General features: G+C 43.8%; 1 protein-coding gene across 2 annotated transcripts in view; it reads right to left on the reverse strand.

Annotated features, from left to right (window-relative positions):
• Window positions 1-10,754: 10,754 nt before the first annotated feature.
• The window catches only part of NLK (nemo like kinase), a 123,166-nt gene continuing 118,173 nt past the window's right edge, over window positions 10,755-15,747 (reverse strand). Inside the window, exons 10-12 of one of the 2 annotated variants that reach the window (XR_004982753.2) lie at window positions 15,654-15,747; window positions 12,459-12,585; window positions 10,755-11,316 (exon numbers count right to left, since the gene is read on the reverse strand). Coding sequence is in view for 1 of the 2 variants with exons in the window: in XM_036408546.2 (XP_036264439.1) it covers window positions 12,531-12,585; window positions 15,654-15,747 (149 nt within the window). In the remaining variant the exon portion in view is untranslated. Of the gene's footprint in view, window positions 12,586-15,653 lie in introns of both variants that reach the window. The other variant, XM_036408546.2, reaches the window with a different exon arrangement.

A 15,747-nucleotide genomic window follows, 5' to 3' on the forward strand; every position in this document is an offset into this window, starting at 1 on the left:
CGCTCGCCCCGCCCCTCTGGAGGGCTACGCAGGACGCTCCCATTGGCCGCTGAGGAGGAGCGCGCGCGCCTATTGGCTCGCCTGAATGTAGCGTGTGGGGAAGCCAGGCAGGGGCGGGGCTCCGGGCGGCCTAGCGGAGATGGGCAGAGGGGCGTGCCGCGTGGGGAGTGCCGGCCAGGCCTCTCGCCGACCGCCGCGTGGCAAGCTGGGCTCGGCGGCGGCTGCCCACTGTGGCCCCCTCTCGCCCGTTAGTCCATTCATTCATCCCCCCCGTCTAGCGCTTACAGAGCGCCTCCGGGGAGCTGGGCCGTGGGCGTTTATGGAGGTGGAGCCCCCAGGGAGGGGGACTGTCCCAGGCTAGGGCCGTAAGGAGCTGGCGTGGGGGCCGCGCCGTGTGAGCTCCGGGCAAGATCCCTGTCCTGCCGAAGTGGAGGGGTTCTGGAAGCCTTCCGAAGCATGCACAGGAGGCAGCCAGTCTTCACTAACTATAAGCAGAGGTTGTAGAAAGAGGTGAAGTTGACAGGCCTTGGTGATTGGCTGTGAGCAATGAGGGAGGTTCAAGGATTCATTGGTTCATTCAGCAAATACTGATGTTTATGTGCAGGGCCCAGGTCGGCTCTGGGCGGGATGGGTGGCGTTGCCATTCGTGGAGAGGAGGGACACAAAGGAGGAGTGGGTTGAAGAGGAGGTAATTTGGTGCTGGCCATGTTGGCATGAAGCGGTCTCTGCCATACCTGAGTGCATCCTGATGAGCCTGTCTGGAGATGTAGATTTTTAAAAAAATATATATATTTTATTGATTTTTCACAGAGAGGAAGAGAGAGGGATAGAGAGTTAGAAACATCGATCAGCTGTCTCCTGCACACCCCCTACTGGGGATGCGCCCCAACCAAGGTACATGCCCTTGACCGGAATCGAACCTGGGACCCTTCAGTCTGCAGGCCAAAGCTCCATCCCCTGAGCCAAAAGGGTTTTGGCATGGAGATGTAGATTTATGATAGATCCTCCTTCCTCCAGTTGATGGACAGAAGTAAACCTCACCTGCAGCCAGACATTCCTGAGCTCTGAACCACCAATCAGTACCTGCTAAATACTCTAAGGGCCCCCCCCATCCCTAAGTCCCCAGGTCCCTAATCACCAATCAGCATGTGCTGAGTGCCCTAAGCCCGTCCGTCCCCTATCCTTAAAAGTGCTTGTACCCCGGGGGACGGACGCTCTCTTCCGCCCTCTCTCTGTGGAAGCAGCGGGCAGGGGTACGCTTCCCTCCAATAAAGCCTGTGTGTCCTGCCATCCCGATCTCCGGCTACCTTCTCTATTTAATCTCTCAATTTATGAGGTTGTCGTTTGCTGGGAGGTGACGTTCTGAGATCAGAGGGCCTGTAAGAGAACTGAGAGGAGCACCAAACTCAGGCTTTGTGGGGAGAGGGAGCTGAGCTACAGGTGGCCCACAGGAGTGGGATGTTACAGAAAGGGGGGCAGAGGTGGGGCAGCTGTCAGAGCAACTCTGAATGGTCCCCCCTGGTGGCTCTGAGAGCAGTTGTGGCAGGGTGGAGGCAGGGGCTAGAGGACAGCAGGGCCAGGAGTGGGAAGTAGGGAAATGGAGGCAGGGAGTGTAGACACCTGGTTATGAAGGGAAGGGAGATGGGGCGGTAGCTGGAGGGACGTGCACTCAAGAAAGAGTGCTTATTTATTTTCAGATGAGGGAGACTAGAGCACCTCTCGTTTAGCTGTTGGAAGTTTGTGGGGTGGAGGGTGGAGAGTGGGGGGATGTTGTCACACAGGAGGAAGAGAGCAGGAAATGTGGCCCTAGCCCCTGAGGAATGGGAGGGAAGGGAAGGGCTGGGTTAGGTTAGCGGAGCGCTGTGCTCCCAGGGCGGGCCCCGTAAGGCCGAGGACAGAGGAAAGGTGGGCAGTGCAGAGGGCCTGGCTGAGGTGCTGAGGTGGGTGGCCACTGACCTGGAGGCCTCCATCTCCTGAGCTGTGTGCTTTACTCCACTGTGAGGTCTGCTCAGAAAAAGGCTGTTAGCCTCATGCAGGTTGGGGTTCAGAAAGAAATAGTGATTGTGAGGAGGTAAAAGAGGGGCTGAAGGGATGGAGCATTGTAGGAACCCTCATCAGAGTACGCTGGATGCTCAAGGCCCATTTGCCATAGGCCTGCGGGCAGGTGAGGGTGTACCCTGTTTGTGTTAATGTGGCATGAGCGTCAGGAATGAGGCCTCTAACTTAGGTGCTCCTCTAAGTTCTCTTTCAGGCCCTCTGATCTCAGAACTTCTGTTTGAGCCGGGGTGAGGCAGCCTAGTGCGGCTGTTTGTGGGACTGCTTTCAGGAACAACTTTGTCTGGTGGTTCCTGTAGTAGTAATGGCGACTCAATCTCCAACAAAGTCTCTCCTAACATGCCTACAACTTCTGTCTCCGTCTAATACCCAGCGTCCTAGGACCTGTGCTCCCACAAGGTGCAGTTCAAGCTGGATAGGGAGGGAGCGACATGAGGCCAAAAGGGCTGGTAGAGAGAAAGTGGAAGAAGAGTGAATGGATTAAAAGCCCAACCAAAGGACACAGTCAACAGGGGGGTGAGGGCATGAGTCGGAGGGTGGGTGGGTAGGGGAGTTAATAGGGGTATGACGACACATATGCAATGCCTTAATCAATAAAGAAATTAAAGACTGGGAGAAAAAAAAGTGTGAATGGATTTGAGGCTGAGGAAGCAGTGGAAGTGTGATGGGATAACTGGATGAATGGGCCAGGAGGTCGAGAGATTATGAGGAGGTGCAATGTCCCAGTTCCTGGGCTCAGGAAGAGGTTCTGTCCATGGGAAGGTTCGAGCTAAACAGAGTGGAGGGAAAGGACTTTGGAGATGAGATCAAGGGACAGATCGACTGCAAAGGCGACTGAGGGTGGTGGTAGCAGTTAGGTGGAGGGAAGACTGTGAGCCCATTGCCAAGCTCTTGGGTATATAAGGGGAGTTATCAGGCGGAAGGTGGGCATGGGCTGAGGTATGGCTCACACCTCAAAGAATAAGAGGGAAGTGGGTGGATGTGGTCTTGGGGGGCAGGGAGGCTGGTGACCCCTCCCTCCTGACCCTGAGCTTGTGGAGTGTGAGAAAATGAACAGCCTGACCTGGAGAGAGCTGGGGGAGCTGAGACCTTGAGGAGCAAGGGAGCCAGGCTCAGTGACAGTGGGCCAGAGCTAAGGTGTGGAGGGGTTTGTTAGCTCCATTGCAGGGGAGTAGGGGCTTGGAGAGGAGGGGGTTTACCCGTGAGGACCATCAGCACTGCAGAGAGGGAGAGCAGGAATGAATGGGCGGCTCACATGGTCAGAACACAAAGTCCTGTGGTCTGAGGGGCAGGCTGGAGCTCCCCTTTCCCCAAGAATGGCAGCACCTTTCAAGCTGGACTGCTCAATGCGGGGAGGGGGTGGGATTTGCCCAGAGAACGTGGTAAGTGTGCAGCTGTTAATGCGACTCAAAAACAATCTCCCCAGCCAAGTTGGTTATCTGCAGATAAAGATTTTCAAGGCCAAGCCCTTTCATGGAAAGGTCCTTCCATTAAAAAAAAAAAAAAAAAAAAAAAATCCCTGTCCAGCTGCTGTCTTATGCTTGGAATTCTTCTTGTGGGGAAGCCACAGCTCCTCATTGCACGAGTTCAGATAAACAGAAGGCAAATGGCCCCGGAGTGGAGGACATGGCTCATCAGCAGATCCCTCACCCAAAGCAAGTGCTGAGGGAAAGCATAAGGGGAAGAGGCAATGCTCAGCACCTTTGAAAGTTCCTTGTGCTGTAAGGAGACCCGAACCATAAGCCCAACAGCAGACCTGTGCTAGTCCGACGGCTTTCCTCCTCGGCAGCAGCTGTAGAGATTTCTCCTCTTCTCTTTGCTTTTTGTTTCACTATTCTCTTTTTTGTTGTAGTTAATGCTCACCTGAGGATATTTTCCCATTGATTTTTAGAGACAGTGGCAGGGAGGGGCAGCGACAGAGAGAAAGATGGATGTGAGAGAGGCACATCGATTGGTTGCCTCCCGCACACACCCTGACGGGGTGGTATCGAGCCTGCAACCCAGGTACGTGCCTTTGCCCCGAGACCCGTACAAGAGCTGATGTTCTAGTCACTGAGCCAAACCAGGTACAGCTCACTTTTCTCTTTAAAATGCACTCATCCATGCCAAAACCGGTTTGGCTCAGTGGATAGAGCATCAGCCTGCAGACGGAAGGGCCCCAGGTTTGATTCCGGCAAGGGCATGTTCATTGCTGGCGGGCACATCCCCAGTAGGGGGTGTGCAAGAGGCAGCTGGTCAATGTTTCTCTCTCATTGATGTTTCTAGCTCTCTATCCCTCTCCCTTCCTCTCTGTAAAAAAAATTAATAAAATATATATTTAAAAAAATAAATAAAGTGCACTCATTCCCCCAAAACCCTTAAGTGACTGTAAGGCTGAGCTGATGGCCGCCTCCCAGGGTTGTCCTGATTTGGTGGCTCGGTTGTCATCGCTGAACTTCTTTTCTGACACGTTGATTCCTTTCACTCTGAGCAATGTTGACCTAAGTCCCTTTCCTGTTAGAGTAGGTTTCTTGACAGCGAAGACTGGGTTTTTGGCATCTTTATTTGACGAACAAAAACCGAGGCCACTGTGGAGTGAGCTAACTGTGAAAGTCAGACTCCTCTGGCGCAGGAAGACGGCCACGCAGAGAAACTGTGCCGGGGACACTGGGCGCAAGAACAGCCAACCAGCGGCGAGGTGGAGGTATCCAATTTCAGGAGGTTCTGCTCCTAATGGAAGATGATAAGACCTGGAAAGCCGCCCAGACTCTAGAGTCAGCAGATGGCTTCACACCTCAAAGCCAAAACATTATATATTCATTAGCAAAAGCTTAGACTCTGTCAGCCCCCTCTGTGTGGGGAGAGTCAGAACGAACTCTCCGGAGATCTGTGGTTTCGCTGAGGCAGAGGACGGCTGCCCAGCTGTCTTGAGTGATTACCTCTTTTTCATGTCAGAGAACCTGTGAACTTGGGGGGAGAGACAGAGCAGGTGGGCGTTAATCCTGGAAAGATTTAGTTTAACATTTGGATATTTTATTGTTCATAGATCTTTCTGAATTTTTATTTTAAAAAATATTGCATTAAAATAGTAATTATCTTACCCTAGCCAGTTTGGCTCAGTGGATAGTGTCTGCCTGCGGACTGAAGGGTACCAGGTTCAATTCCAGCCAAAGGCACATGCCCAGGCTTTGGGCTAGGTCCCCAGTAGGGGATGTGCAAGAGGTGGCCGGGCCCATCAATGAATCTCTCTCATCACTGATGTTTCTTTCTCTCTCCCCCTTCCTCCCTGAAATCAATAAAAATATATTTAAAAAAATACTATTTATCCTGATTACTGTGTTATTTTGGTGCCCACCTAAGCCTCAGTCACCTCACCCTAGTTCTAACCCTGGTTGTCAGAGAGGAGGAGAGTAGAAGGGTTTAGTTACTGGGTCTGGAAAGCTAAATGCTGACTTGTTATCAGGGCAGTAGGGAGACAGTGGGTGATCTTGAGCAAGGCAATTTGGGATTACAATAGTGTTTTAGGAATATTCATCTGGCCCCATTGTGGACTGGTAGGGAGGGAAGTGGAAGTGAGATATTGGAACTAGGATCATGCGTTTCCAGTTTAGCAGCTAAAAAAGGAAAGAACTGGCCAAAACTGGTTTGGCTTAGTGGATAGAGTGTCGGCCTGCAGACTGAAGGGTCCCAGGTTTGATTCCGGTCAAGGGCATATACCTTGGTTGTGGGCACATCCCCAGTGGAGAGTGTGCAGGAGGCAGCTGATCGATGTTTCTAACTATCCCTTTCCCTTCCTCTCTTTAAAAAAATCAATAATATATATATATATATATATATATATATATATATATATATATATATCATTTTTTTTTTTTTTTTTTTTTTTAAATATATTTTTTATTGATTTTATACAGAGAGGAAGGGAGGGAGATAGAGAGTTAGAAACATTGATGAGAGAGAGTCATCGATCAGCCGCCTCCTGCACACCCCCTACTGAGGATATGCCCGCAACCAAGGCACATGCCCCTGACCAGAATCGAACCCGGGTCCCTTCAGTCCCCAAGCCGACGCTCCATCCACTGAGCCAAACCAGTCCCGGCTATCACTTTTTTTTTAAGGGGGAAAGAACTGGAGGTATTGAGGTCAGGCTTTTTTCCAAGATAGATGTGCCTCAAATATCAATACATTTGGTGGTGGAAGGGACCCATTTAATGGAAGAGTTAACAGCTATCGCTCACTTAAGGAGTGCCTACTGTATACTAGAGCAGGGGTTTGCAAACTTGTACTATAAATGGCCAGACAATAAATATTTTAGACTTTGTGGGCCAATCTTTGCCCCAACTACTCAATGCTGCTATTTAATGTATGAAAGCAGCTATAGACAATATGTACATGAGTAAACATGGCCATGTTGCAATAAAACTTTATTTAAAATCAGGCATCAGGTCTGATTTGACCTGTGGTGATAGTTTACTGACCCCTGCTTTAAGGCATTGTCATCTTCATGGTCAAGGCCATGAGTTTAATTAGTAAGTGAAAAGAAAGCATAGAGGGAGTGCATTCAACATCCTAAGGCACACATCCCTTCCAATCACTTTCCATTGGAGACAAGTTAGACACGTGCCCACATTTTACCACTAGGGGCCTGGGACTGTAGTCTAGTCTTGTGCCAGGGAGGAAGATGTCAGTGGTCCATGAGCTTTCCCACAGAATCCTCCGGGGCAGTTTCAGAACCTTCATGGAAGGTATGTTCACATACCCAAAAAGTGTGATGAATCCTTCAATATTGATGAATCTGTTTAGGGTGGAAGAGAAAATACCAGTGTAGAAGGAATGATAGAATTATTAGGAAATCACCAATTCCCAACCACTAATGTAATAAATAATTGGGGCAAATATCATCGATGGATGGCACTGGATAAAAGTTTGTGGAGGAGTAAGATGTGGTCTCAAAATATCTCTCCATTGATTATATGTTAATAACAAAAGGAAATTACATTAATTACAATGGATCAAGGCAATCACAGCCTTGATCAAATGACCACATTCAGTATGACCAAAACTGGGACAAACATTTATACCCCTTAAACTGATAGGCTGGGAAGTATACCACATCACCACCGTTAACAGTTTTCAACCTGACTAACCATGAGAAAACAATCAGAAAAACCCAAATCGTTGAAGGACATACTGCATGACAGCTGGTCTTGCACCTTCAAAAGTGCCACATGCCATGAAAGGAAAGGCAGCCTGGCCTGCGGCTCAGTTGGTTGGAGCACTGCCCATTCACCAAAAGGCTATGGGTTTGATTCTGGGTCAGGGCACATATCCAGGTTGTGGGTTTGATCCCCATTTTGGGCACTTATGGGAGACAACTGATGGATGTATCTCCCTGACATTGATGTTTCTCTTTCCCTTCCTCTCCCTAAAGCAATAAAAACATATCTTTGGGTGAGGAGTAAAGAAAAAAAAAGAAAGAAAAGGCAGATTCTCTTGGATTAAAGGATGCTAATAAGACATGATAACCAAATGCAAGACACAATATGGCTATATCCTGAATGGAAAATAAACAGCTATAAATGTAATTTTTGTTAATTGGAGAAATTTGAGTATGTCCTGTATATTAGGTAACAGCAGTTGTTAAATTTCTTAGGTATGATAATGGGGCTGTAGCTTATGTAGAATAATGTCTTTGTTTTAGTAGATACTTTGGGGGTAAAGTTTCATAAAAAATTAAAAAGTACACATTTACATACATAAATATATATATACATATTTGTATATAAATAAAGCAATTTGGCAATTGTTTAAACGGTGAATCTAGGGGAAGGGTATATGGATTTTCACTATACTATTTCTTTCTACTTTTCAACAGGTTTGATGTCTTTTACAATAAAGAGTTTTTGGCCAAGCCTAATTGCCCTCAATAAACAAAGAATTATTTTCTTAATAAATGCCATCATTAATGTCTTTTTGTTTTTTAATGAAACAGAAACATTTTAATTATTCCTTTTTCCCTTAGGAAAAAAAAATACAGATAAGCTTTATATATAATTTTTAGATTACAATGTTTTCTAGAGATATTAAACTTCATTACAAAATCCTAAAAGGAATATATTAAAAAAAAACTTAGAACTAATCAAAGAATTCAGCCAGGTTGTAGAATAAATATCAATGTGCAAAAATCGATTGTATTTTTATATATTAGCAACAAACAATATGAAAATGAAATTAAAAAAACAATTCCATAAAAAATTATTACTTGGGAATAGACTTAAGAAAGTTCAAGACTTTTACCTGAAAACTACAAAACGTTAGAAGAGCTAAATTAAATGGAGACACCCATGTTCATAGAGTAAAAGATTTAATATTGTAAAAATGGCAATATTCCCCAAATTTATCTACAGAGTCAATGCAGTCCCTATCAAAATCTCAGCTGACCTTTTTGCGGAAAGTCTCTAAAATTCATGTGGAAATAAATGCAAGGCACTAAGAAGAGCCAAAATAACCTTGAAAAAGAACAAAGTTGGAGTACTTACATTTCCTGACTTCAAAACTTACTGCAAAACTACAGTAATCAAGACAGTGTAGTAAGTGGCACAGATCAGTGGAATAGAGTCCAGAAATAAACCCTTATATTTACAATCAATTCATTTTATGTCCTGAAATGTTTATATTGATTATGTATTGATACATCTTTCCAATTCTGGGACAGTACAGCTTTATCTATTTAAATCGTGGTAAAATATACATACACTTACCATTTTAAGTGTATAGTTGAGAGGCATTAAGTACACTCACATTGTTGGGCTCTATTACCACCATCCATCTCCAGAACTTTTTCATCTCCCCCAAATGAAATTTGGTACTCATAAACACTCCCACCCGTCCCCACCCCTGGAAACCACTATTATACTCTTCATTACTTTCTACCTATGGATTTGGCTATTTTAAGTACCTCATATAAGTAGAATCATGCAAGATTTGGTTTTTGTGTCTGCCTTATTTTAAGTTTCATCCATATATCAGCATTTCCTTCCTTTTTAAGCCAGAATAACAATCCATTGTATGTATGTATATTTTGTTTATTCATCCATCAATCGACATTTGGGTTGTTTCCATCTTTGGTTACTGTGAATAATGCTACTATGAACATTGGTGCACAGATATCTAGATGAGTCCTTGCTTTCAATTCTTTTATGTATAGATCCCGAAATGAAATTGCTGGGCCAAAGGGTAATTCTCATTTTTTTGAGGGACCACCACACTTTTCCACAGTGGCTGCACCATTTTACATGCCATTAGCAATGCACAAAGGTTCCAAGTTCTCATTTTTGCCAATAACTTTTTAATAATTTTTAAATATATCCCTTTAAATATGCTTTTATCAGAACTTTGTAGCTGCAGATTCCACCTAATTCTAATTATGGAAAAATGTTTACCATATAAACTAATAAAAAAATCTTCATTGGCAAACCAAGCAGTCAAAACTGATTTATCTTCTGTTGAAAAAAGTCTGGCTTCATTCTTATAAATTTCTGTTAACACCCCCACACACCCACACCCAACCCACACCCACACACCACAAAACTCTTTGAATCTTAAGTCAGAGCTGTACCATGAATTCGTTTCCTGAGCGAAATAAAATACTGCCAGTCTCAATACTTCCTCCTAATGCTCCTTGCTTTACTTTCAAAGGGTTCTCTCTCAGGATCAGTGTATTATCTGACACTACTGAGATGAAAGAGGTGAGGTCTTCATAAACAGAAACTATTTCCATTTGTCCGTTTACCTGGCAACCCAAAATGTTTTTGCAGGCAGGGACGCTGCACCATAGTAACATGTAAGGTGTGAGAAGCATGTCTTTCCTTTGTGAAGCAGAATGGTGATTGGGGGAGGCAGGAAAGGACACCATGAGGGATGGACATGGGGACTAACATGGATCTCAGACCCGGCCCGGCCGCACAAAACAAAGCTGACAACACAGACTGAAGCCTGACCCTGCCTCCAGAGTCTGACCTAATTTGGTCTGGGATGCAGCCCAGGCTCTGGGCTTTTTGAAACTTCTCCAGGTGATTCTACCAAGTACCTAAGTCAAGAACTCGGTTTTAGAGTAGGAATAGAACCCTGGACTGACCCCTAGCCCAGGGAACAGACATGTGACCATTAAGCAGAAGTGTAAGGGAGTGTTGTGGCTCCCAAGAGGAGAAAAGCAGTGTAACAGAAGCCAAGGAAAGGCTGCTTGAGAAAGGCGGAGCCCTGGCCAGTGTGCTGAGTGGTTACAGCGTCACCTGTGCACCCAAGGGTTCTGGTTCTTTCCCAGGTCAGGCTCCATCCCAGGCCCCAGTTGGGGAGCTTGCAGGAGGCATCCAATTGATGTGTCTCTCACATCGATGATCCTCTTTCTCTCCCCCTCCCTCCCTCTTCGACTCTCTCTAAAAGTCAATGTGAAAAACATCCTTAGCTGAGGATTAAAAAAAAAAAAAAGGTAGAGTCAAATACTGGAAAGAAGACCTGAAAAGTGTCCATCTACTAACATGATGGTCTGGATGTTACTAGAGCACAGCAGGAAACGGCCCCCCAAAAGCTACCTTAATTTAAAAATTCATGCAAATTTCACATCTTTTTAAAAAAAATTCTCACCCAAGGGTATCAAATTCAATAAGGAAGCTTACTGAAGAGAAAACAAAAAAGAGGAACTGAAATAAACAGATGACACGTTTTTTTTCAAATGTCACATTTAATGTTTTCACCACTGTACTTCAAATCTACATTGTACAAAGTGACCAATACGTGTGCCACAGTAATTGACCAACCTCTGAGATTGTACCTTTCACACCAGTGTCTTCTTGGGCTCTTTTGATACTAAACACGTTTCTCATTCAAGTGAATTGAAATGCTTCAGTTGGGTTGATTCTCAGGAGCCTCATAAAAAAAAGAAACAAAGATATTGCACCATCTTTGTTTAGTAATTCAATGTTTGTTTCTTTCACAGCAAATAATTACTTCATTGAAGTTAAAACTTCCAAACATAACTTATTAATAGTCTTCAAATCCAGCTCAGATCACTCAAGATGAAAATACTCTGCTAAATACAGATAACTTACAATAACTTTAACAGTTAATTGTCCATAACACACACCAAGGTTTTTTTTAGACCAATTTTAAGACGATCCATTAATATTCCTTGTACAGGTGAAAAACGATCTTCAGTTTTCTTCTCTTTTTATTTTTAATATAAAAGTTGGAAGGGACATTCAAGTTTCAAGTCTCCACATTGAACTTAAAAAAAAAAAATAGTCATCATCAGCATGTGGAGGTAAACAAGCCAAGTTGTATAACTCCAGGAGGTAGAGGCCTTCAATTTGTGTTCATATATACATATGCACAGAAGAATTCAGTGTTCCAACAGAAAAAAGAATTTGTCAAAAAGTAATAAGTTATTTACTACTGTGACATTTCAAGACTCCCACAGCTTTGCCTAAGGACACAAACACATTTGACATAATTCCCTATGTGCCTTTTTTTTTTTGTGGCTTTAAATTTCTTTAAAATTTGTTTTTGTCTTTTATTTTATTTTATTTTTTATTGTCCAGTGCAGGAAAAGTCTCACAAAATTTCACAGACCTAAAATGTGCAAGCTAGTTCTCTCTCTATACAGCAATGTTGGGATTCTTTTGAAATTAGCCCAGAAATGAATTATTTACACTCATGAAAGATGCATGCTTGGGGGTTTCTTTTATGTAAGAAAGAGCAGAAAAACTTCTAATAAAAATAGATTAAATATATATATATATATATATATTTATACTGGGTAAGGAAAACAGAAGTTTAGTCTCTCCTAGTCACAAACTCATTCTTTCTACCCACAACATTGGATTTTAGACAGCACACATCACCGTCACGGCTCTAATGAGAAGCTAATTATAGGGCTTGATCATTAGGTGGCATGCCCCACCCCCTCCCCCAGGTGCGGCCACGATCAGCTCACGTGGCTCCATGATTGGTCGCAGGCAAGGTTTCTAGATGTTTTCATTTTAGAAAACCCATAATTTTCAGGAATGGCTCAAATATCAAAATGTATGACTGTCCTGTGTGTGTGTGTGTGTGTGTGTGTGTGCACATGTGCATGTGTGAACAATCCCACTTCATTAAAAAAGAAACAAAAAACAAAACAAAACAAAAACACAAAACCCCAAACTTCCAAATTTGGTTCAATTCTCTTTTGTTCTGAGGTGAGCCATAACAGCTGCACTAAATTCATAAAACAGTGCAACTCTGGGTAAAATATTTTTCTTCTAAAAGCACAACCACTTTACAAGATTAAAAGTCTAGTAACATTTCTAATTATTATTCATATCATACAAGTAGTGGTTGTTAATTTAAAACTTCATTAGTAAAATTACAGTACAAGCATGATTAACCTCCAGAATGGCAAATCCCAGACTCCAGTGGAAAGCTACATTGCATCTTCAGTAGTACATTATCTTCCACCGTCACTCCCACACCAGAGGAGATGGCGGCATCTCGGATGGCTGGGCAACAGTGGAACTGGGAAAAAAAGGAGACACGGTGAAAACAATTGTAGCACCACAAAGGGTGATTCACTGTTGCCTGTTTCCTTCGCCGCCTTAAAAAGACCACACCTGTAAAGTCCAGTTGTGGATTTGACTGGTTTCTTTAACTTCTCTAAATTGCATCTGTTCCAAATTGTTTGCTTAAGGATATGTATGTTTAGGGAGGCGATATGGCACAGTGGCTAATACATGGCCTTGGAAAATGTCATTTACTAGTTGTGTGACACAGAGCAGATTCCTTCATCTTTCCTCTTGGAGAGGGATAATGTGATTTTATTTTTTGTTGTTGTTAATCCTCACCCAAGGATTTTTTGTTGTTAATCCTCACCCAACAATTTTTTTCCCCATTTAGAGAGAGAGTGGAAGGGAGGGGGAAGAGACACACAGAGAGGAAGATCGATGTGAAAGAGACACATCAACTGGTTGCCTCCTGCATGCACCCGAACCAGAGCCAAGGACTGAGCCTGCAACCAAGGTACACACCTTGATTGGAATCAACCCGGGACACTTCAGTCTGTGGGCCAAAGCTCTATTCACTGAGCCAAACCAGCTAGGGCAGGAATAATGCTATTGTGATGAATAAATGAGATAATGTATATAAAGTGCTTTCCACAGTGCCTACTTCATAATATAAAGTAAATGGTAGTTATCTGTTTATATAAAAGGCTAATATGCAAAGTGTCCCCTCAGGAGTTCGATCACTCACTATGTTGTGTTCTGACCACCAGGGGGTGGCACGGAATGAAGGAAGACTCTGGCTGGCAGCTGGAAGGTCCCAAATGGCTCTGATTGCCAGTCTGGCCTAGGGACCCTAACCGTGTATGAATTTTGTGCACTGAGCCTCTAGTTATAAATAATAATGCTTATAATCAATTAGAAAAGTAACCTTTGCCGAAACCGGTTTGGCTCAGTGGATAGAGCATTGGCCTGCAGACTGAAAGGTCCTGGGTTCAATTCCAGTCAAGGGCATGTGCCTTGGTTGCGGGCATATCCCCAGTAGGGGGCGTGCAAGAGGCAGCTGATCGATGTCTATCTCTCATCGATGTTTCTAACTCTCTATCTCTCTCCCTTCCTCTTTGTACAAAATCAATAAAATATATTAAAAAAAGAAAAAAGAAAAATAACCTTAAATGGTGCAGAATTATTCATTTGAAAGTAGCCTCTCAAAATATAGTGACTTTTAAGTGGGAACCTTTTTTTTTTTAATGGTTGTTATTAATCCTCATCTGAGTATTAACATTGAATTTTAGAGAGTGGAAGGGAAGGGAAGAAACAGAGAGAGAGACACACATTGATTGTTGTCTCTGGGACATACCCTGACCTGAATGGAGCCTGCAACTGAGGCACAGGCCCTTGACCAGAATCAAACCCATGACCCGTTAGTCCATGGGCCGATGCTCTAACCACTAAGCAACTGGATAGGGCTTTTTTCTTTTGTTAATTTTCGCCTGAGGATATTTTTTCCCAATGATTTTTGGAGGGAGTGAAAGGGAAGGGAAGAGACAGAGAGAGAAACATGGAAGTGAGAGAGACACATCCACTGAAGTGGGGTCCTATTTTGAATGAGCCTCATATGCTTTATCAAGTACTACCTAAGTAGTAATAGATAACCATTTAGTATTTGTTACCTATTGATTTGTTTTATCAGTTATTTCATATGCCTGTCTAATGTTTCCCACTAGATTATAAATATAATCTAGGGATTGTGTGAAACCACTTTGCTTCTCTGGGGCCCAGAATAATGAATAACTTGCATCTGGAAAGGTACTGGGTCACTGACTCTTAGGAGGAAAAAAAAAAAAATCTAAAACAAAGTAATTTTAAACAACAGAGAAGTAAAAATGCAACTTAATTCTTTCTAACAACATAATTGTAAACAAAAAATAATTCTAAACAAATTTGGTTCAATAAATTAAACCAACTTTAATACCATGTTAAGACCAATTAAAACAGAAATGAGTGGACGGGAAAGAGAATCAGAGAGAAGAGGGAAAAAGAAGAGGGAGAAAGACAGGTGAGGAAGAAAGGAGATGGAGCGTTGCCTCTCAGATCCAAACCCCCACCCTTCTTGGTGCTGCTTTGTGATTCGGGAGCCAGATGCTGTTCACGTTCCCCCTTTGCCACCTGCTTGATGCTAGCCTGTGTCGACAGAGGGCGCTGGAGAGGCACCACACGGCTGTGGCATTAGGAAGCAGCTGCCCTTTCCGGTTCTGGTGTGCTCTTTTATTTTGTTTTATTTATGGTTGTTTTTTTTTAAACATGAAAGGCCCAGCTTTGGTCTACCCAAACATTGAGGCAAGTTGCTCTGCAACCCAACAGGTCTCTCTGATGGATGAGTTCTGCGCCCCCGGGTTTGGAGTTTCTTTTCCACCCTCATGGGTGTGTGTGGGGCAGCTATATCACCTCCAAATATTAGCCTTGGGTGAAGGGACCTCCTCTAAGGTCTTCATTTCTTCCTTGTTCACTCTTTCCCTGGTTAATGCTTCTTGTTACTTAATTTTATGGGGTGTGGTTTATTTCTCATGACTGGGCCTTGACTGGTACAAGCAGTCAGGGAAAGAGAGAATGAGAAGGCAAGGGCAAAGAGAATGAGGCTTCTAGGTTCCAAAGCAGGTTTCCAGCTCTTGAACCAACAAGCCGGCTGGACACACCCTCAGTCCACCTATAAAAACAAGTGTTCTTGCTGCTCTTATTCCGAAGGTGCTGGGGATAACAGTGGGAATCCTGGTGACTATGTCCAACTCCAGGACAGTGGCCGCCACACTGTTGCTGCAGGAGATCCCCATGTACATGACCAGGCAGCACAGTGGTCATTTGGGGGCAAAAGTACCAAAGCAACCACAGTGAGTTGACATCAGTATGAAAACTAATGTAACATTTTAATGTGCTTTTGACGAAAGCCAAAGTTCATAACAGAAACTTTCTGTTGGGCTTTTTATCTGTTATTGAATAGAAACAAAAACAGAAATAAGCTGAATAACAAAAATCACAATGGCCTCCTACTACTAATAAGGGAAATTAGAAATACATCCACATAGTTACCTAATAAAGCTCTTAAAAGCAGCAGACTGAGGGTTGATGCAGAGAGGCACTCTGTTTCCTTTCTGCTGTTCCAGAATGAACTGGTGAATAATTT

This window comes from Pipistrellus kuhlii, unplaced genomic scaffold (assembly GCF_014108245.1).
Source record: "Pipistrellus kuhlii isolate mPipKuh1 unplaced genomic scaffold, mPipKuh1.p scaffold_m20_p_39, whole genome shotgun sequence".
In the NCBI taxonomy this organism is placed as follows: domain Eukaryota; kingdom Metazoa; phylum Chordata; class Mammalia; order Chiroptera; family Vespertilionidae; genus Pipistrellus; species Pipistrellus kuhlii.